General features: G+C 48.1%; 1 protein-coding gene across 1 annotated transcript in view; it reads right to left on the reverse strand.

Annotated features, from left to right (window-relative positions):
• Positions 1–21,711, reverse strand: part of LOC120840637 — a 45,528-nt gene extending 23,817 nt beyond the window's left edge. Inside the window, exons 1-2 of the mRNA XM_042293542.1 lie at positions 20,582–21,711; positions 19,278–19,400 (exon numbers count right to left, since the gene is read on the reverse strand). Coding sequence (XP_042149476.1) covers positions 19,278–19,400; positions 20,582–21,711 — 1,253 coding nt within the window. The remainder of the gene's footprint in view (positions 1–19,277; positions 19,401–20,581) is intronic.
• Positions 21,712–23,265: the final 1,554 nt, after the last annotated feature.

Genomic DNA, 23,265 nt, shown 5'->3' on the forward strand with positions numbered 1-23,265 from the left:
ATGTTCCATTCCTAAAAAGCAGGGGGATTTTAAATGCATGATAGGAACCATTGATCTTGTGTATTCGATCCCAGACCTCCTTAGGTGAGGTACTGCTATTTATAGTGGAAGCATAGCCTTGCCAACTTTCCCGCTTGGCTTTTCTTCGGACGTAGCGTGCACGGGCCTTCATTTTCCGAAAGGATATGAGGTTATCTCTAGTGGGGTATCGTCTCAGAATACCCCAGGCCCGATTTTGTTTCTTGCGTGCCTCTTCACATTCCGAATTCCACCAGGGCTTTGGCCTCCTAGGAAGAAATTGAGATGTCTGCGGGATGGACAACTTGGCGGCTGTGATAATGCGCTCGGTTAAAAGATGATTGAGTTCGTCAATTGTGAGACTTTCGAGACGAGAATATGCTAGAAGCGATGCCTGCTTAAAAAGGCCCCAATTAGCCTTGTCAAGCTTCCAACGAGGCGGGCGTGTATGAATTAAAGGAGGGGCTACGCTACAGGTTAAAAGAGTAAGAAAATGATCGCTTCCACGTGGATTGGAATCCACACTCCAGGTAAAATCTGGAAGTAAAATAGCAGAACCAATTGAAAGGTCGATGGAAGTTGATGACAAAGATGACGGACTAAAATAGGTTGGCTGGCCCGTGTTAAAAAGACAGAGACTTCGTGTGGTTAAAACTGACTCAACAATTTTTCCTCTGACATCTTGACGTGTGCTCCCCCATAAAGGGTTGTGACAATTAAAATCGCCCATCAAAAGGAAAGGCTCTGGAAGCTGATCTAACAGCGAGTTAAAATCTGAACATTTCAAGGTGAAAGAAGGTGGTAAATATAAAGAGCATACTGTCAGAGCTTTATGGTGCATGAACCGAACTGCCACTGCTTCAAGTGGTGTGGACAGTGGGACCTCAGTGCAGGGAACGTCTCTCGGGAGGACCACCGCAACTCCACCAGAAGAATTGCCAGAGCCCGGGCGATCCCTCCGGAAAACCTGGTAACGTCTCAGAAAATTAGAGCGACTGGGACTCAAATGAGTCTCTTGCAAGCACAGCGCTCGTGGCTTGTACTCCTCCAGAAGATGCTCTACATCGTCCAGGTTTCTTAGAAGGCCACGGCAGTTCCACTGGACGAGTATTGAAGCCATTTTAGGGACAAAAAACTGGAGCAGATGGAAAGGTGAGTCAGTTGTTTCACTTCGGAGGAATTACAGGTTTTTTTTATTTTTGTTTCTTAGTAGTCTGCCACTCCATCTCGTCCTGGTCAGAACCCGGAGTCGACGAGGGGGCAGACAAGGCAGCGCTAGTGTTTTCCTGAGCCTTGCAGGCAGACTTGCTTGCCGGCCTGGGAAGGTCCGTGCCGCGAGGCCCCGATCCGCGGCCACGACCAGAACTGGGTGGAAGGGTGGTTGATGAACTGGGGAGGGGTTCTACCCCATCCATCTGTTCCACCTCGTTTCCCGACAAGGGAGCTGCATGCGACCCACACAGCTCCTTGGTTCCTGGCTGTCTCTCCAGAGACTGAGGCTGAGGAACTTGCTTTTTCTCCTCCATAGGAGTGCGGCCTGTGTTGACAGGTACAGCCAGTGCTGGCCTGTCCTGAGCAGAGGAGTCAGCTGGAGCGCCCTCTCCGCGAGAAGAGTGAGCCCGCTGACCCCTTGCCACCGTCTTGAAAGGGAGGGTGGGCACGGCTATCGCCGGCCCGGCCTTGCCCAGGGGAGCAGCATGCTGCCTCTGTTGTGGGGATGGGGCCTTTAGGTCGGCAACCAAGATCTCAGGAGAGACCTGAGTGGCCTTTGTCTCCGAGCGTGGTGCAGGGCCCCTGCGCACCACCTCGGCATAACCTCCCTTAGAAAGGAAGGAAAAGCGCTTTTTTGCATCTGCGTACGACAGGTTTTCTTTAACCTTAACTGTGAGGATGTCCTTCTCTTGCTTCCAGAGGGGGCAGCTTCGGTAGTAGGCAGGATGTGGTCCTCTGCAATTTGCGCAGTGTGCCTCTGCCTCGCAACCATCAGACACGTGACCCTCATTTCCACATTTGGCACATGTCTCCTTCCCACGACAGCTGCGTGATCCGTGGCCAAAGCGCTGGCAACGGAAACACCGCTGGGGGTTGGGGATGTATGGGCGGATGCGACAGTTGAGGTAACCGGCTTTGACCGTCTCTGGGAGTGCCCGTCTTTCAAAAGTGAGAATAACATGTTTTGAAGGGATATTTTCACCATTCTTGCGGAACACTATACGTCTGACATCAACGACACCTGAACTTTTCAGTCCCTCAAGGAGTTCATCTTCACTCGTGTAAAGAAAGGCTTCTTCAGACAGGACACCACGGACCGTGTTTAGTGTACGGTGAGGGCTCACCGACACCTCCACGTCCACAATGTTGGTCAGTCTGAGAAGCGCTTCGCTTTGCTTTTTAGTGTTCACTTCAACAAGAAGGTCTTCCGAGTGCAGTTTCTTGGCCTTGTAAGAAAATCCAACAAGGTTTTCTAGCACTTTGGCGACAATAAAAGGTGACATCTTTGCTACAGGTTTTTGCTCGTCATGTGAGTGAATAACAAAAAACTTTGAAAATGTTTCGACAGTTTCTTTTTCTATGGTCTGTGGTTCTGGACGCTGCCTCTTAGAGGTTCGTCCCGAACCGGGTTTAGGGTTTGCGGAAGCCATGAAAGGCGGAGGATGTTCAGAAACTGTGGCGCACCACCCACCACCGAGCCCAACAAGGGGATAGGTAGCACCCCATAGCAAGTATGGCTTGGCTGGGTATGCTACACTACCAGTGCTACCAAGTAACTATAACCAAGTGTGGTTCGAGAAAGGTATCTGTCTCCACCCAAGGTTAGCCCTTGCCGCCAAAGAAGGTGAGAATGAAAAAGAGAAGAGCAGAGAAAGGAGAAAGAAGGGAGGGGATAGTAGAAGAAAAGGCGACTGACTGAATCATCCTGGTCGGGCCAAGCCAGGACACCCGTCTACGGGAAGCGGGGGCCGAAGTGGTGTATTGCCTCGCCCGGGGGGCCCCGAAGGGTCCAAACCTACCCCGGGCTCGGCTCAACCACCAGGATGCCCTTTTCCCCGGACACGGGAAAGCCACGCACAGCCAGACGTGGGCGGGCGAACCCGCATGGCTCGGGGTCTGTGGAGACGCCACTCTCCAAACACCTGCTTTCACAGGTGCCCCCTGCGGGGGAGGGATAATGTGTGCCCGTTTCCAAGCTGCTGGAAAGCTAGCCCTTTTCCACAATAAATTGAAGAAATTAAGAAGGGATTCGAGAGATTCTGGAGAGAAATTACGCAGCATTTCGTAATGTAGTCCATCGGGTCCAGGAGCAGAGAGTTTTTTTTATATCAAGGGCACTCTTTAGCTCGTACTGTGTGAAGGGCTGATTATATGATGCAGCGTTTGATCCCGTTGTAACTATATTATGCTGCTCTGCTCGTCGTTTAAACAACTTGAAGGAATCAGAATAATTAGAGGAGCTGGACACAGAATAAAAGTACTCCCCAAGGACGTTAGCCGTATCTTTCAGTGAAGCAGATGGAGGATTGAAAACAGGAATCGTAAACCCTCTGTAGTCCCCTTGGATTCTCTTGAATCTATCCCAGACCTCCTTAGCAGTTACAAAACTGCTCAGAGACGACACATATTTCATCCAGGTTTTCCTTTTCGATCGCTTACGGGTCCAACGCGCTTTAGCTTTTCGTTTTCTAAACTCAACCAGGTTACTTGAGGTGGGATACCGCCTGAACTTGCCCCATGCCTTATTTTGCTCTGTGCGCGTCATGGCACACTCCTTATTCCACCAAGGTTTGCACTTACGAGGCAGATTACCGGTAGTTTGGGGGATTGACTGCTGAGCAGCGTTAATTATCTGCTCTGTCACATACAACGTGGCTTCATCCGCAGTCATGGAGGAAAACAAGGATGCATCCAGCGTGGAGCTTAACTTAAAAAGAGACCAATCGGCTTTGTCTAACATCCACCGAGGCATTCGTTTTAACAGAGTGGGAAGACAGATGTCTCTCTCTAAAGTAATAGGGAAGTGGTCACTCCCAAAAGGGTTCTTAAGAACCTGCCAAGAAAAACAAGGCAGTAATGAAGGTGATGCAATAGATAAATCAATATATGTAAATGAATTGTGAGCTGAACTAAAGAATGTAGGCTCCCTCCTATTAAAAAGACATATTTGAGATGATAGTAAAAACCGCTCAATTACTCTGCCTCAAGAGTCGAGACGAGTACTGCCCCACATAGGATGATGGGCATTAAAATCACCTAAAATTAAAAAGGGTTGAGGAAGTTGTCCCACGAGTCCCTGGAGCTCAGAGAGATGCAGGGGAACATTCGGAGGCAAATGAATAGAGACAGCCGTTATAAGGCGGTCTAAAAGAAGACGTACTGCTACGGCTTCCAGTGGGGTGCAGAGTGGTACCTCGGAACAGGCAACCCCACTCTGTACAATCACTGCCACGCCCCCAGAAGTGGAATTAACACGATCTTTACGAAACACTTGATGACGCCTTAAAATCTGTGTATGACGAGCTTGGAGATGGGTTTCTTGTAACGCGAGGGCAATAGGCCGGAGATCATCCATAAAATAGTTAACGTCATCAATATTGGGTAAAAGACCACGACAGTTCCACTGCATAAAATGCAAATTCTTCATTTATCTAAAAAGGTGAAGTGTAAAATTAAAAAGAGAGAGGCAATGAAAAAATTGAGAGTATGAAATTAATGGTTATTTGAGAGGGACCACTGGTTTTTTCCCTTTAGACTTCAAAGTCTGCCACTCCATGTCACCCTCGTCGGATGCAAGAGTGGGTGACTCAGCGGTATCATCCATCGCCTCCACTTCTGAAGGCGAGTCTTTACCTGAAGGTTTTGGCTGGTTCGTTGCACGGGGTGGCTTACCCCGGCCACGACCAGCCGAAGAGGCACCGGAGGTGCTGGGCAGAGTGTCTTTCAACTCTGCCTCCTCCGGCCCCTTGGGTACTGGGGGAGCGGCACGTGGGTTGTGCCGCTCCTTCGAAGAGGAGGTCCTCTCTGAGGAGGTCGGGCGGGAGTTTCGCCCCCTCTCCCAGGGAGAAGACCGCGAAGTGCAGACAGGTGCGGCATTTGCCGGCCTGTCTAGAACCAGCGAAGCAGCATGTGCACTCCCTCCATGAAGAGGGGGGCACTGCTGCCCCGGCTGGGGGGTTGGGGTCCTGAGGGCTGCCTCCAGAACCTCAGATGAGACCTGGGTAGTCCTCGACTCCGAGCGTGGCACAAGACCCCTCCGTGCCACGTCGGCGTACGATCCCTTCGACATGAAGGAATACCTTTTCTTCGCTTCGCTATAGCTGATATTTTCTTTGGCTTTAATGACAATGATTTCCTTCTCTTGCTTCCATATGGGACAGCCACGATAGTAGGTAGGGTGTGGTCCATCGCAATTAACGCAGTGGGCCACATTCTCGCAATTGTCAGAGATGTGATCCTGACTGCCACACTTTGCACAAGTCGCCTTCCCTCGACAGCTGCGTGTTCCGTGACCAAAACGCTGGCAACGGAAACACCGCTGGGGGTTGGGGACAAAAGGGCGGATGTGGCAGTTCAGGTATCCAGCCTTGATTGTTTGTGGCAGTGTGTGTCGTTCAAATGTAAGGATGACGTGTTTTGAAGGAATTTCTTCACCATCTTTTTTGAACATCATCCGTTTTACGGCGACGACGCCGGCACCTTGGAGTCCCTCGAGGAGTTCTTCCTCACTAGTGTGAAGGAAGTCGTCTTCAGAGAGGACTCCACGGATGGTGTTCAGTGTGCGGTGAGGGCTCACCGACACTTTCACATCAAGTATGGTGTTCAGCTTAAGAAGCGCTTCACTTTGCTTTTTATTATTTATCTCAACTAGGAGGTCTCCTGAGTGGAGTTTTTTAGCCTTGTAGGAAAACCCTACAAGGTGTTCAAGTACTTTGGCGACGACAAATGGTGAAAGCTTTGACACAGGTTTCTGTTCATCGAGAGAATGAACAACGAAAAACTTCGTGAAGTTTTCTACCTCTGGTTCTTTTTCAATAGTCTTGTGTTCAGGGCAGTGCCTTTTAACGGCTTGCCCCGAACGGGGTTTGGAAGAGAGGGGCGCCATAAGAGGGCAAGGAGTGTTCGAAATCTGTGGCGCGCCGCCCACCACGGAGCCCAACGACGGAATAGGTAACACCCCATAACAAATATGGCTTTGCTGGAAGCATTACTCTATTAGCACTACCCAGAAACTATAACCAAGTGTGGATCTGGACGAGAGTATCTGTCACCACCCAAGGTTAGCCCTTGCCGCCAAAGGAGTTGAAAAAGGAAAGAAGGGAAATGAGAAGAGTGAAAAGAAGAAGAAGACAAGGGTAAAAGAAAGGAGGGGATAGTAGAAGTGGCGACTAGGCTGAATCATCCTGGTCGGGCCAAGCCAGGACTCCCGTCTACAGGAAGCGGGGGCCGAAGCGGTGTATTGCCTCGCCCGGGGGGCCCCGAAGGGTCCAAACATAACCCCGGGCTCGGCTCAACCACCAGGATGCCCTTTTCCCCGGACACGGGAAAGCCACGCACAGCCAGACGTGGGCGGGCGAACCCGCATGGCTCGGGGTTCGTAGTGACGCCACTCACCAAGCACCTACTAAAGTAGGTGCCCCCTGCGTGCGGGTATGGTGGCCCACGTTGCTGGGGTCCCTGGTGACGCTACTCACCAAGCACCTAGCACCTAAGGTGCAGGCGCCCCCTGCGGGGCTCGGGGTCTGTGGAGACGCCACTCTCCAAACACCTGCTTTCACAGGTGCCCCCTGCGGGGGCTGTCAGTGTATATAACAGATCATTCTTCTTTGTGTTAATGCATAGTCTTTATACCACAGAAGGGCATGTTTCATTGTTGTAAAATACAGAAAACGGTGCACAAAGTATGACGACAAGAAAGGAAGGAGACAGGACGAGCAGTCTCGTTTCGTTCCTTCGCGCGCTGTTTTCTTGGATCAATCATGAACCAACTACCCCATATTGCCACCTTAGTTTCATGTGCTGCAGTAGTATTTGTACAGAGTGCTATTTTTTCAACATGTTATGTGCCTTGCAGGCACCTGGAAGGAGGAAACGTCAGTTGAGTGATTCTGATAGCGATACAGACGAGTCCATTGTCTCGTCAGTCGAGCTGAAGAGGGCAAAGACAGACGCAGCATTCTGGCGGCGGCGCTACACTGAGGCTTGCCAGGAGAAGGCGAAGCTCACCAATATTATTGAATCAATGCAGAGAACCACTGATGGCAAGCTAGCAGCAAGTGAGTACCATAACAATTACGTTTGCTTTGTAGTAGCCCTCATGGTTTATACTTATAGCTTTTTTTCTTCAGTTCAACAGCTGCTAGAAGCACAGGGTCCTGGACTGCTGTCACAAGCAGGTGAACTTCGTTGTGGTATGTAGATTATATTTTCATCCAAGGTGACTATTAAAAAAAATTTTTGAAGGACCTCTGACACACAAAAAATTACTTCATTTCAATGCACTTCGAAACAGCACTCAAAACATTTTCAGTGCAGAATCATATATTTCTAAATTGGCTCGTGGAAACTAAACTTCAGGATAATTTACTGCCATGAGTTGCCCAGGCACATTCATGTTAGCAAATTGTTTATAACATTTATAGTTCACCTTAGGCGTCGGCACGTCTATGATGCAAAATCAAAAAGCTGCGAGACTAGTTTTAAATACCAAAGAAGGGTGCAGCATGGCGATGTGCACACAGCGTTAGAGAGCAGTAATCATCTGTCATTGTGCCGAGTTGCAAAATTCATGCGATCATTGTGATCTGTGGTGCAATGGTTACAGAACTAATGGTGCTTATGCTTTGCTACCAAGGCATTCAGAATTAATTATTTTATTTCTAGCAGCAGAACTCTTCTGTAGGTAATGACATTTCTTAAAGAGTTCTCGTTTTTGTTTTCAGTTCAATGGCTGCCAGAACCAAGGAGCCCCAGGGTGATGTCAGGAGCAGCAGAATGTCACTTCGGTAGGTAAATTATGTTCTTATTGTAAGGTGAGTATTATAAAAGGTAGTATATCGTAATGGGCTCCTGATGCCCCGAAATATTACTTATTTTTAATGTGCTTATAAGTAATGGTGTGCGAACACCGAATAGTAGTTATTGAATCGAATACTGATCAAATCGAATTAAGAAAAAAAAAGCCGAATATTGAATCGGATATTGAATAGTGATTTTTTTTGTAGGAATTTTTCAAGGTGTGCTGTGAATGAGATTATTATATGCGCAGAATATGCACCTCGAAAGGAACAAAAGCTCAAAAACGAAAAAGAAAAAAGCAGCTGTTGATGGACGTTGGGCACTAAAGATTCAATTTTACGGCGCAAACATAATTATTTGCCCTAAGCGCCACAAAAAGAAAGTTACGGCCACGTGTGCCTTTTTTGTTAAAAGCACGACCTAACACCACGACATGTCCTATTGGTTATCGGTCTATTTCTTTTACCAAAACACGGAGAAAACGAAACCTTGTCTATTGCTCGACTCAGTGGTGCTCTAATTCCAGTGCCAACATCTCTGCCAAGTTCTTTGGGTTCCCGGTCGAGTGACGAAAGGTAAAGACGGGCTGCTATACTTTTGGTTATACAGGGTGTCACAAAAGAAAATTTACACGGTCATTTTTACCGCAAAAATAAACTAGGCATCGCCGAACACTCCTATTCAGCCCAAAGGTAGAGCTAGAGGTCACAACCAGATGCCAAAGTTTCAGCCCGATCCGATAACTTAATCAAAAGTTATAAGTGATTTTCTGAAAAGTTCAATGGGAAAATGGAGCCTATTTTTGCCTGTTTTCGGTTTCTGGTGCCATATAGCTCCATGTGTTTGAAAACTCCGTCGGCCGCCATTTTCCCATTGAAATTTTCAGAAAATCACTTATAACTTTTGAATAAGTTTGGAGCGGGCTGAAACTTTGGCATCTGGTTGTGACCTTTAGCGCTACCTTTGGGCGGAGAATGAGCGTTCGGCGATACCTAGTTTATTTTTGCGGTAAAAAAGACCGTGTAAATTTTCTTTTGTGACACCCTGTACAGTTTCGGATTGCCGAAAACTTGCTGGTGCATGTTTCTTTATGGTAGAGTTATTGTAGAAGGTCACAAGGGACAGCGCATGTATTTTAAAATGAGCGGTGTGGGCGGTATCGGTGTTAGAGCACCGCAGCTCGTGCGTGGAGCAGCTCGCTGCAGAAGGAACCTGCGAGAGACCGTGGCGATCGAATCACTGTCGCTAACTACCGCAAAGTTAAATGTGTTATTGCAGGTCTGTGAATACTTGAATAGTAGTTTCGTGTAGATTTTGTTACTTTATTGTGCCGTGCAGTGAACGTTTTTTTTTTCTCTGTATAAAGAGCGTGCCTAATAAAAAGAGAACTTGCAAAAGAAGTTTGGACTTGTGCTCAGACTGGCGATGTGCGCCCATCTTAAGCCGCTAAACAGCAGCGGCTGGGCGTACTTTGCATTCATTGAGTGACCATTTTATGAGAACTGGCTGTCACTGAACATGCACTGTTGCCAAGCTGATATGAATCGAGCGACGCAAAGTCAAGTGCAATCGATTCGGAGCGTCGGACATTCGCAAAAAAAAGGTAAACACATTGTGTTGTAGAAGAACGAGACGGCGGCAATGGGAGCAGTTCCCTCTTCTCTCAACATCAGCGACAATAGGATGCAAATTCGTTCGGAGTTCGGAGGCTGCTCCGAACTCCGAACGAACTCACATCCTTTTGTCGCCGAGGGTGAGAGAGAGGGAGAGGAGGGACCACACTTCTTACACCCTCTCCCATAACCAAGCGGTTGCCATGACGACGGCGCGCGTATTGTTTTGTCTATTTTTTTATTGCTTTTGGAGAAACCCAACGCCCGTTAGGGGAGATTTGGCGCTGCCGTCTGCAATTGGAGTCCCAATGGGACTCCAATTGCAGACTCCGTGCGCACGGAGTCCCAATGGGACTCCGTGCGGGAACAATAGGGGGCGCTTTGAAAAACGCACGCAGCGCTGCTAGCGGAGGAGCTGGCGTTCGACCGTGAGGCCCGTTCAGCAGCCTGCGGCGCCTTTTCGCATGTGAAGCTGTGGCGGCGGAAGCGCGCACGGACGAAACTTTTTGCTTTTTGTGCCGATACGTTGAGGGTGACGTTGCATGAGTGCTGGGGCAGGCCTAAGAAGGTCATTTAGCTGTTCTCTACTTTTTCTATATTGAGTTTGAGTCGTTATTAGGGGTAATTTCCTTAGTTGCGACCAAAAAAGGAGTTGGAGCAATTTTCCGAAAAGCAAGACGGCCGCCACCATAGTTGCTTTGAGTTGGAAATTTATTTCGCTCGTCGCTGTAAACGGGATTGCTGGAACGATGATATTGGAGGCGAGTGAGATGTTCCCTAAGTTTCTGCACGAGGTGTGCCAAGTTTCATTACAGGTGTGAAAGTTGTTTCTAACGAATAAAGAAATAAAGCTGTACGGTATATCCAATATTGGACCCAAAATGTTATGTTATCGCGGGCTGTGCAAAGTGCAGGTTTGGGCACACAGGTGCTTGGACTTGACGGTAACATGACACAGCACTTATTATACAAAAAAAAAGGTGGCATAGGGAAACCAGGTGAAAATTTGGTTTGGGCGGCGTAACTCAGCGGGAACCGGTTTTGACCATGAAAAGGCTGTCAAGAGAATACCACTGGTCGGGGGAGGTGGAGACTTTAGAGGTAGGAAGGGTCTAGTGGACTGTACTTCCAATTGAAACAACTTTACGAAAGGTGGTTCCAAAGCCGAGAAAACGAAGTTTTCGGCAAACACACGGTTTGGCCGCCAAGTGCTTTTGCGGTCAGCCGTTGTGTAATAAGCTGTTGTGCGAGGTGCTGATTTTCGGCCCACAGGTACTTTGACATGACCGTCACTTGGCACAACACTTATTATACCAAAAATAGTTGGCATAGCAAAACCAGGTGGAAATTTAGTTTGGGCGGCGTAACTAAATGGTGCACACTTTACAGGTAGGAAGGGACCAGTGGACGGTACTTCCGGTTCGAACCACTTTGCGATAGGTGGCTTTAAAGCCGAGAAAAAAATTGTCTACAGAACTCGGGATGTCAGTGTTTCCACATCCAAAAGGAGGCTGATCAAGAAAGAAAGCACACCACATAAACTTCCATACTCAAACGCCGATTCTCCAGTGATTCCGAGTTTCATGGTTGTTTTCTTTAGATTTATATTTGTCACTTTTTTTACCGTTGGAATCTTTCTTCATGAAGTACAGATTGCGTGCCATATTTGTCCGAAAATATCATCGACACGTACAATGGGGACGAAACTTTTTTGGAGGGCATTCCTCCAACGAAATTGGCCCTGCATACCCGCGAGTGTGGGATGGCATTTCAGTTCCTCCCATCGGCGCTGACACATGTTGGCGTTACTGGTACGAAAACAAACGCAGAGCGCAAAGCGGCAGTGTAGAATATGTCAGCCGTGCCGACACAGTGGCAGACATGATCGGGACACCAAATTTCTCGCGTCGTACGGCACGGCTCTATCGTTGTCGCTGTCCCACAAAACATCGGCGAGGTGAAAAACTGTGAAACTTTGTTTCCACGAGATACGACGCATAACTATTGAAGCACTTAATGACGCAGCACAGGCTGTGAACCCAGCGCAACAGCACCATTCCGACTTCAATGCGTACCAACGTATGCGGCGTGGTTTCGGTTTCGTTTTCTCTGGGGTTCTCACTGCCTACCTCTTTTACTCCGTGCGGCGCGCCGGTCGCGTCGCACGGAGTAAAAAGTCGAGCCCGCGGGGATTAACGACAGCATTTGGTCCCTTGATCTTGCATTTGCACCCCGAAGAGACCATCCGGTCCGATCTAGGTACCGTGTGCAAAGCATGGGGACTATCTGCGTTCGACTGGGACTATCTGAAAGGTAAACGGGAGTATCAGCAGCAGTTAGACTCGCCACGCCACGGTGCTTTTCCATCCCTTAGTCCCTGAAACTATGGCACCATAGCCCTAATTTTGCATTGCCCAGCCGAACTCGATCGTCCGAAGTGATCACCAAACTTTGTAGAAAGCTTTGAAAATTCCAATTCCTTAAATGTGCAACGATCATTGACGCTTGCCTTCGCGCTACGTGTGAATGCTTGAAGTATATATGAACCGTATACGAGTGATTCCTCCAAGCGACGCGACGAAGCAACGCGACAGGGCCCGCTATCGATCGGCCCGTCGAAACCGCATGCAAGCGACGCAAGTCGCGATGAGCAGCAGCGACGGGCGAAGTTTTCTGGAAGTCCTTTTCTCTACTGCTAAGGAAACAAGTGGAAATACTTTTCGAGACCTTGGATTTTTTCGAACTAGATGGCTTCCAAGAGGCGAGTCAGCTGCTCAGAGAGCACACAGCTCGCTCTCCAAGCTTTTGCTACGCTTCCGCAACGCGACCGCCGCTGCGACGTTCCCGTGCCGCCGTGCGCGTCGTTCTTGCGCCGCCGTGCGTCGGGTCTTTCAAAGCAGGAGCGAGTTTGTGGCTCCGTGTGCCTGTCTATATCGGAGGTTTCTTGACCGTTTCTTGAGCGTTTCATGCGACCCCAACGTCGTGTTCAAGTTCAAGCTACTTCTACGGCCTACTGTTTCTAGAGCTGTGTGTAAAGGTTGCCAATGTTCGTGGGAAATTTTCATGCCTGAGTGAAACGAGTCAGCTTGTCTAGCATTCTTGAACAAATACTTCATCAACGCGATCTCGAAATCATAATTCTCTTATGCTGTATCGTTGCTGAAAGGGCATCACTCTATCATATTGTAGCAAAATAGTGTTGTGAGATTTCTACATGTTCTTGAAGATTCTGTGTGTGTATGATGGCGTTTCCAGGGCTCGTCACTTTGTCTTCCATTCAGCCCTGTGTGCCTTGTCTCAGGAGAACATTAGATAAATTTTTACAAGCATGCCACGCGTCGACTTGTGCCACCTTTTCATACTTAGCAATATTTATATACTTCTGATGTTGCTATTATTAGCTGCATAAGCCTCTTTCATGGGTGGTTAGCTAACGTTCATAACAAATGCTTGCTTACATCGCTCTATGCTTTGGAACTCAAGATCAAATCCCAACTACCACTGGCCTGCCTTGGAAACAGTGTTTCAAGAACCTATACGTTTTTGACAAACCAACGTCAGGGTTCCTACTCGTAGCTCCTAATTCAGTGACTTCACAATTATCGATATGGCCTCGGCTGCTGCCATTGCCATCCTGCAAGCACAGGGCAGATAATAGGTTTCTGTCTTTGAACATAATAATCAAAATGGCGATAAGACATGTACATGTTTTCATATATATACAGCTTTTTTTTTTTTTCTGTGAGCATCTTTGAACTCAATCACCTTTTAGTACCATGAGAAGGTGCAGTGATTGCTCTGCTCATCACGCACCACATACTGCTTCATTCACACAGACCCCTGACACTACCTCGGCTAAACACTCGCTCAGCTGTTGACTGATTGTTAGTTCTAAAACAACGCTCATCCGCTCCACCCGCCTCCACCAGCTACAAATTGTCCTACTGCTCCTTTTTGAAGGGGGCATATCGACAAATCCCGGACCACATATAACTTGCCCCCCCTCCCCCTCGCAACAGTAAAATGGGTGCAGTACCTGGCTCCATCGCAAGTGCGAACTGCTCTCGATGCAGTCCTACATGCATCTCACGTTGACATCTGAAGTGTGGTACTGTGGTATCTGTCATTTTCCGGCATTCGACGATGCCCTGTTTTCAACACCATTCAGTGCTGCATCCGAACCCACCCCTCCAGTGGCTGTCAGCACATGAAAAAAAATGAAGAAGAGCCTTCATCTGATTTCCCAACCTCAGATCTGTCAAGAACAAAAAGCCCGAGTTCTGTGTACTCACTGAGTTCCATCCTGAAACAATACTTGCAATATGTGGGACTTTGCTGGGCAACTCGATCTACGGCAGTCGGCTCGTCAATCTTGCTTGGGTTTTTGTGAAGTCACTTGTCTACAAACAAGACTGTAACGGATCTGGCAGTGGAGTTATCGTCGCCGTACCATTCTCAATTAATTCCTCTAGAAGACACGACCTGGATGGGGACCAACTTGAGGCCATTTTTGTGGACCTCCACTCCAAAGAGTACATTTCGATGTCGCATACCTGCCCCCCAGCACAAAGTCAAAAAGCTGCAGTTTGCTGCAGTCAGCACGTCCTCTGTCGCCCCCTCGAAAAAAGTACTCGAACGCGCTGGTGGCTGGACACTTCAATGCCCACATTAACTGGTCAGACACAAGTACACCTGTGCCCTCTGAGCTATCAGACTCTCTCCCACTTAGTCTACAGGGATACACTCGGACTTATCCAAGTATGAAACGAACCAAGTTACAGCGCCAGCAACAACTACACTTCCTTTCTTGATCTAATGTAACCTCAAACTCATCTCAAATTGGTTTACAGAACCCAGCCTCATGGGCTCTTACTACAAAGCAGTTATAACGGACACAACACCAGCTGCCTAGATTCAGACCCCGTACCAGACGCCTCCACCACTTCGCAGAACTCAACACTAAATGCCTCAATGCGCTTATACACCTCGCCCTTTAAAGCATGATATTCTAAGACAACCCCACAGACTCCTATGACACATGGCTAGACTTCATGCACATCATTGCAGCCAAATGCATCCCCATTATAGTGTCGAAAACACACCCCGGGTGCCATGGATACCAAAAACAAATACTGATTGAAGCTCGAATAAAATGTCAACTGCTTGCGCAGGCAAAGAAAAACAAACTACCACACTACACTTGAGGCAGTGCACACCCTCCAGAGACACTTGCAGATACGCATAAGACAGTCGCACTGGGACTATGCTTTGATCAGGACTGTGATCAGCTAACTCTCACTGCCAGTGATCTGCTTCGAAGCCTAAACGGGACATCGGTGTGCATTCACACGACTTGGGCCACTCTGAGGATCACAATAGCGTGTGTCAGCACTGTGAGCAGCTAACTCTCACCGTCAGTGATCTGTTTCGAAGCATAAACGGAACGCCTGTGGCCATTCACATGACCAAGGCCACTCTAAGAATCACAGTAATGTGTGTCAGCACCGTGAGCAGTTATCTATCACTGCCAGTGATCTGCTTCGAAGCCTAAACGGGTAGTAGATGTCCATTCACACAACTGAGGCCACTCTGAGAATAACAGTAATGTGTGTCACCACTGTGAATGGCTAACTATCACTGCCAATGATCTGTTTCCAAGCATAATTGCAGGACGTCCGTGGCCATTCACATGACTGTGGCCACTTTGAGTATCACAATAATGTGCAAGAACTATGAGCGGCTAACTCTCACTGGCAGTGATCTGTTTCAAAGCATAAACGGGACATCAGTGTCCGTTCACATGACTGAGGCCACTCTGAAAATCACAATAGCGTGTGTCAGCACTGTAAGCAGCTAACTCTCACTGCCAGTAATCTGTTTCGAAGCATAAACGGAACGTCTGTGGTCATTCACATGACCGAGGCCACTCTAAGAATCACAATAACGTGTGTCAGCACTGTGAGCGGCTAACTCTCGCTGCCAGTGATCTGTTTCGAAGCATAATTACGGGACGTCTGTGGTCATTTACACGACTAAAGGCCCATCCAAAGAGGATACTTACAAAATCATGAGGCGATAAGACTCCGACATAAAACGAGCGGCACTCCGTTTCCGTCTGTTGCTTTTTTTTTGCTGAGGGGAAAGTTTCCTCTGTCAAGTCTCGCCCGTGTACTCCATGGGGGTCTTGAGGATGCCCATCACGTGGGTTCAGACAGCCACTCACAAGCTCTGTTGGTTGTCAATCAATCGCTCAAGGCCTCCACTGCTCTCCCGAAAACAAGAAGGGCTGTGCTCTAAATCTTACCCCATGTAGATCCACGCTTTTCTTCTGCGGGTCGTGCCATGTGATAACACAGACGGAGCAATGCTGGACGCGGATAGTAGGTCTTCAAATGCAAAGATACAAAACCCTTACACTGGAGCAAGATCGAGTAAATTTTGGAACACTAACAAGGATACGAGGGCTCAACAGAACTGATAGACAGCATTCGCAGACGGCATGTGACGTCAAGACCAGGGGTGGATCCAGAGGGGGGGTCCGGATGTCCTGACCCCCTCCCTTGATTTCTGCATGTGTAAAATTTGGGGCGTAAAACGAAGGAGAGGGGGAAAGGGTTCCTAAACACATGGTACGCTGACCAACACCTGACCTTCCCCCCCCCCCTCAGGAAATTCCTGCATCCGCCCCTGGTCAAGACTGACGAGCCCTGAGGCCGCCGAAAAGTGGAGGAAGCGAGGAAAAAAGTTGCGGCGTTTGCTTGGTGCCGTTCGAACGGACATCAGAATGCCAGACTGCTGGACGCAATTCAACTTCCACAATTTTTGACGGAGTTGTGTCGCCTCACAATTTCGAAGCATGAACGGAATGGCTGTGGCTGAGGATCACAATAACATGTGTCAACACTGTGGACAGCGAACACTCGATCACTGCCAGTGATCCGTTTCGAAGCATAAATGGGACGCCTGTGGCCATTCACACGACTGAGGCCACCCTGGAAATAACAATAACTCGTGTTAGCACAGTGGAGAGCAAAATCCCAGCTCTAGTGCTCTGTTTCGAAGCATAATAGGGACGTCGAAAGCTTCCATGAAGTCGACGGCCATTATGACTCTTGGGTCGCACTTCGGTTAATTGGCTAACACCTCGTGGTGGATGAGGAGCAGGCAGTGCCCTGTGCGCCGAGGTGTCGTCTGAAGGGGTGTGGCATAGATTTTCTAAATTTTGGAGGTGCCATTGTGCTCACTTGAAATATATCGTAGAAACAGCACCAATTGCTTGACGTGAGGGAAAGTCTGCTACAACATTGATGAAGGTTGGGTGAGAGGACCGAGATCTGTGGAATGGCAATGCCGGTGACTAGGCCTGATTCAATCAGACTTAAGCTTGATATCGTCAGTCTTGCAGGAACGCTATGATGAAGTGAAGCGGTCCTCCATAGAGGCCTTAGTTTTAAGTTCCCCAGACTAGTGCAATGTAGAGGATCAAATCAAACCTTTTTAGAGTCGATAAGAACTACAATGCACAGACTGCGGCCAGACTTGTTGCCGAGGGCAGTGGTGTGAAGTAATGAAAGGCCGTTTTTCAGTGCTTGGACGGCTTTTGGAACTGGTTTAGATTGAATGGAGGCGTTTCTCGGTTTTGTGATGCTGTGGTTTGTACCAGGCGAAATCCTCTTCTTCGTTGGTGCTGATGTAGTGCCCCCGTCAGCTGGCCCAGAGGTCAAATATATACTGTCATGATTTGGGGTCCCTAGCTTCTCGCACCCGGATCAAGTGAGTTGCCTCCTGGAAGGCGAGGGGATGTACTGTTGGAGCGAATTCATCATAGGATCCATCTAATAGATGCTGAGAAGTTATTCCATACAGCGAATCATCCAGAGCCCTTTGAAGGCTGAGGTCGTAAGACTTGCGACGAGATCACATAGGAGGTGGTCGCTTCCCACTGTCAGTGTGCACTCGCCGTGCCCCTCGGTTTAAGGAGCCCCACATTAACCCTTAACTCTCAAGCCCGAACCCGCTGTACTCGTCATAATTTTGCACCAATAATGCCAATAACAAGTCCTTGTCCAGTCCAAAAACTTTTAAATTTGCCTGATGGAGACGAACCAGCTGCTCCTTATCCAATTTCAGGTCGTGAACTTTAACAGCAGAGGGAAGTGAAATTCACTAGTTTTTTCTTTTTGTTTATAGAGTGCATTTTGCCTAGCAATGGGTTTCTAAAAATAATGCAAGTTGCAATGGTGTTGAAGCAACGCGGCTCGGAAACAGGTTTTTTGTGCGGTGGCACTGTTTCATCAAACAACATTTCCCCGACAGTTTGTTTCATCGACACTGCGACATTTTATGAACACATAGTTTTATCGGCGTATCTTGCTATGTTTCGTCGACGACTTTTTTGGTTTTTTTTGGTTAAGGGTGCGCCAGTGGCGTCACAAGGGGGGGGAGGGGCTGATCGCCCCGGGTGCAGCGCTCGGGGGGGCGTCGCGGGGGGGGGGGGGGGATTCGCAATGGGGAGGGGGGTGTCACGGCAGGCTACTGCCCCGGGTGCTGCTGACCCTCGGGACGCCACTGGGGTGCGCTGGTCTGTTGGTGAGCAAGGGTACGGGTACATGGACGGGTGCGAGACCACCCGTACACACTGCTGCGAAGTGGCTTGCACGGGTGGGTTGGGCGAGTTCACATTTTTGTAATGAACTGCCGCAGACTGTCGCTGCGAAGCGTCGTGAACTGGGTGGGTTGGATAGTTTAATACATACCCCAGTGATAAACGCACAACGAAATGTTCCTACAGCGTGCAATTTGCGTGTCGATGAAACTTGACAGCACGGTGTGGTAGTGTTGATGAAACGATCAGTGTCAATGAAACGATCAGTGTCGATGAAATGTGTCACTAACACAACAGGGACCCTTTTTACTGATGATTCTATGGAAGCTCTAAAAATGAGGACTGCAAAGTTGCCTCCAAGAAGAATTTCGATATGTTTTCTACATGAGTCCGACTTTGCCAAGTAGACCCGAAGGACCATGGCGGACTTTCAAGAGCTCTTTCGCGGCCATGGCCTGATGTAATGCAGAGATGAACATACATCAGAAACGTAATTAGGCAGTTCGAGCCTTGGAGCAACACTATTTTCTGTTCCCTTGGTTTAATTCCCTTTTCTTTTAAATCTCCTCTATCTATTTTGTCATTGTCGTTGTTTGATTACGACACATACATTCGGATCAAGATCAGGACGTCTGGGTATTCGGTAGGTTTTTGAATTTTTGAGTTAAATACATATTTCGCATATAAGAAAGCCACAATTCATGAATTAAAGGGAAGCTGCCCTTGCAATCAATTTTTATTGACATACTTTTCAGCTGTTAGAAATTATTAAACCAATGCTGCAATCGAATTGTGTGGACAAAATTTTCCGTCTAAAGTAATTGAAAAAGTTGGTGCGTGTTTGCCAGCAACACCTTAGGCCGCAACGCGAGTGGGGGTGCACGCGTCACATACCCGGGTTTCGAAGCATAAACATACGACTGACAGGGCCTCTGAGAGCAAGCGGAATGTTTACTGCAATATTTATTCTTTTACATATGTACAATGTCTCTGAGCAGACAACAGCAACTTCACTCGAGTTCAAACCTTACAGTACTTCCCATCTGGGCACAACTTCACTCTCAGTGTATAAATCTAAAGCACAGTGAAGCGTGTCATCTTCTTCAGCCTTCACGAGTTTCAGCTCGCTAGACTTGCGCACCTGATAGCAAAACCTGTGCCGGTCAAAACCTTCGTTCATTAGCAATTCAATCAAAATGAATAGCTTGCGTTCGGCAACATACAGAGCTTCCACTTTACAGAAGTGTGGCTCGGCATCCTGGGAAGGTTTCACCAGGACAGTACCACACCGGTACTCACGGTGGTCGAGTGACGCACGCGACACCTGGCGCGCACTCAGTGGCAGGACTTCTTGAGCGCAAGGAGGTAGAGCGCTCTGCTCAACTGGCTTGCCAGATGGGGTCACGAGGTCAGAATCAAATGAAAACTCCTTCAGCTGGTGACTCTGCATCAGCTGATGCCGTGTTGACAGGGTTCAAGTGATGTTGCGGAAGTTTTTGACGCGCGAGGCGAGGCTCCTAAAATATTGATGCTTGGCCTCAAATCTCATTGACCAAAACTGTGGCAGCGGTCCAAGTTCTCGAATTAATCTGGCATAATGCACCAGGTAGTGCATCTTGGGAGTTATGGCTGCAGCACCATATCGCTGTGCAAAGTCCACGAGAAAGGTCTGCACAGTCGTCTCTAAGTACGTAAGGTACTCGCATGGTATTACCGTAGCGAAGACGATGTCCACAATCTCGCGGAACTGCAGATACAACTCCCAGTCCGCATCACCTACTGGGACCAGGTCCCCAAGAATCAGACCCAGGAGTCTGAGAAGGCACCACTTTTCAGAAGCAGTGCCCTTCAGGTTCGCTTTGCTTGTCAGAAAGGACCTATTCATTGCAACAGGCTTGTTTTCTTTTTTTGTCATTCCATCCGTACTCGAATGAAGCTATGTAATCCAAATCGCTGTATGCCAGCGTGCCCCCCTGAACTAATGCCTTCAAAACTTGTCGGAGAATGCACTGAAACCCCCCTTCCAAAATGTCATGCATCAGGTCGGGAGGCAACTGACGTGTGACGTCGAAGTAGGGCAGTTCCAAAACAGTACGGAGCGTTCAGTGACACCATAAAGTTTCTTGTTGGCGATCGGGTTAATAGCAATGGCTTGCAGGTGCTGCTCATGTGCCCGAGCTGAACGCAGGGCACAGGAATCCTCAGTTGTGACCTCTAGCAGACTTTTAGATGCCGCCATACAAAAGCGCGGCATACCCTGCCCTGACTAAAACAGCATGAAAACCCTCCAAGGCGGTTCATGGACAGATTGTCTCCACACACGCATAGCACAAACACTTGTGCATTGCGCACTGCTCCTCCGCTCGTGAACGTAAGCCCAGATGAGTGCAGTTCCTTAAGGTCACTGATGAATGGCTTCAGAATGACGTCCAAGCCATACTGCTGTACATCTTCATACTTCACAAGGAGCACCAGGTAGATGGACCTCAGCTGTGACCTGTGCCTTGGATGCAGGTTCAACAAGGTGAAATACACGGCGAGCAGCTTATGCACGCCCCGTTTCGCTCCTAGGGGGTTACATATCTCTACCTCGTCGCTGTATAGCATAAGAAAAATGGTGTACTGCACTCCTTCCGAAATAAGATCCCTGAAATCTTGGAACAGGAGCCCATCAGTGAAGTCGGCATACACCTTGGGGTCGTCACGGCGCACTTGTGGTGTGTAGATTTGGGCAGCGATGTCAGGAACCTCGCACAGCTTTGCAAGGAGTCTCGGGACTGGTACATAGTGGTAGCAGCCCCCTTCAGTATCGAGGTCACATTTTACTGGCTCGACATATGGAAAATCTGTCTTTGCATATTGTTCTCTCACGTGTTTGCTTTGTATCCCCTCAAAAAGGCGGGGCAGGAACGAACATTCCAACAGTGAGATGGCATTTGGGGACAGAGCAGACGCATCAATCTTGGCTGCGATTTCAGCAGCATATGCCTTGATGATGCGCTCAAAAACAAGATGCAGATTGCCGAAGATTTTTTCGGCCACAGTGTGTGCCAGTTTGTGGTTTTCAGTTGTGTTGAAAAAGAAGTTCCAAATAGCAGCTTTGGCTTCTGTCACAAAATCGCTGAACTCTTCTCTTTCTGGAGATCCGCTGCTTTGTTGCGGCTGGGGCGCTTGTGGCATTTCAGCATCGTCACTCAGAACCCCTTGGTCAGTGGCTGGGCAGTCCTGGATTTCATTTCTTCGATCGCGGTCGAAGGCACTTCCAGTGCTTTCCAGCAGATCCCTGTGACACCGATAAAGGTGAGTTTTGTACGATGCAAACCGGTTGTAGCTATTTGTGCAACCGGCGATTCCACAATATACTGTGAAGCTGTCGTCACCGCTATGAACGACTCCGATGTGGTTGACCACCTTCGTGAACTGTTCAGAAAAGTATGGGCACCTTGGACAGTATCTTATTACCATTTTTCTTAACAGAACAATAAGCAACTTGCGAACGACACGTTAGTAAACCATGGTATTTGGTTTCGACGCGAAGGCACGTTGTCGAGTACTATTACAGTAGTTCACTGTAGTAACATTCAGCACCATTCACACCATGATACCACAGTGTTGCCAGACGGCCCCACAAAAAACCGCCAAATCGCTGGGGAGTATAGCCCAAATATATCCAAAGCCAAATATAGCCTAACTAGCCATCCTTATCCATAAAAAAAGATATAGCCAAAACTAAAAACAATTATTTTAAAGCCTTTTACTGGCAGTTTTCACGCGCATACAAGACACGTTGCATTTTCTTTTTCAACCCTCAGGTGCACCACATTTTGTGCACATTATGTCCCTTATGAAGGTTTCAAAAATTTGTTTCGGAAGGATAAAGATCCGTGCAGCACTGACCCTTCCTTCGTAGGTTTTCAGAAATGCAGAACAAACAAAGACAGCTTTATTATCAAGTCCGGGAGATATGATCATACAGTAAAAACAAAATACAGAAGGAGAACAGTAAGAACACTGTTTCAAACCAGAATCCCAATATCTAACACGGACACCCGTCTCTTTTTCTTTCTGTAGAATATGAGTGTCCCCCATTCCTGTTCACTGTGCTTTGTTGGGGTGGGCGACGACTGGAAGGTAGTCAATTGTTTAGCGGTGAAGCTGCGGACTTCTCATTCTTAGGAACTTGGGTGCCTAAGGATTCTCAAATATGGGCACCAAAGCAGCGTTTGGAAAGTTCAGTCTAGGTTCAGGTAGAAGACGTGCTACTGGGCCTGTGGTAATAGTGCAATTTGGTTTGCTCCACTGCACTGTGGGAAGACCGCTTGAACTCTGCAAGCATTGCCTCTGCGCATTGTGAAAACCCCGAAGTTTGAAACCAATTTCTCCTTCCTCTCTCTCCTCTCGACTGGACGAAACAGGAACAATTTTCTTTGAAGCCGATAAGAAGTTTGAAAATTAACTAGTCGAACCTGAGGTTTCGACAAAAGTTTGCAGTACCCTTAGAAATAGCCCAAAATAGTCACATAGCCAACAACAAAATTTTGACGCCAACTAGAAAAAAATGTAGCCCAATTTGGCTATATATAGCCCAATTTGGCAACACTGCGCGGACGGACACGGCCTTGGGTTTCGCAGGCGACGATGGAAGGACGGTTGAGAAAAGGATTACAGTGACAAAGAGATGATTAGAATGACGAAAATAATCCCTGAAGAAGGAGAACGAGTGGGACAAAGGACCAACCTAAATCTCCATTCGTCATTCTTGTCCAGCTCGCTTGCACCTTTGCATTTAATCGCTTTATAATTAAGACGATTAGAAGATTGGTGGAAATTATCTAGGGAAAATTGAATGATGGACAACTAACTAGCACAGCTGGGAACAGGCGGGACAGAGGAAAATTGGGACTCCCTCCCGCGTGGCTCCGGCCCAAAGTCTCTCCCAGTGGGTCCGGTGCTGGGGTAACGCCTAAAAGGTTTGATTGACCAGAGGAAAATTGGCGACTCCCTAGCCGGGGGTAAGAA

This window comes from Ixodes scapularis, unplaced genomic scaffold (assembly GCF_016920785.2).
Source record: "Ixodes scapularis isolate PalLabHiFi unplaced genomic scaffold, ASM1692078v2 PGA_scaffold4__175_contigs__length_147842914, whole genome shotgun sequence".
Taxonomy (NCBI): Eukaryota; Metazoa; Arthropoda; class Arachnida; order Ixodida; family Ixodidae; genus Ixodes; species Ixodes scapularis.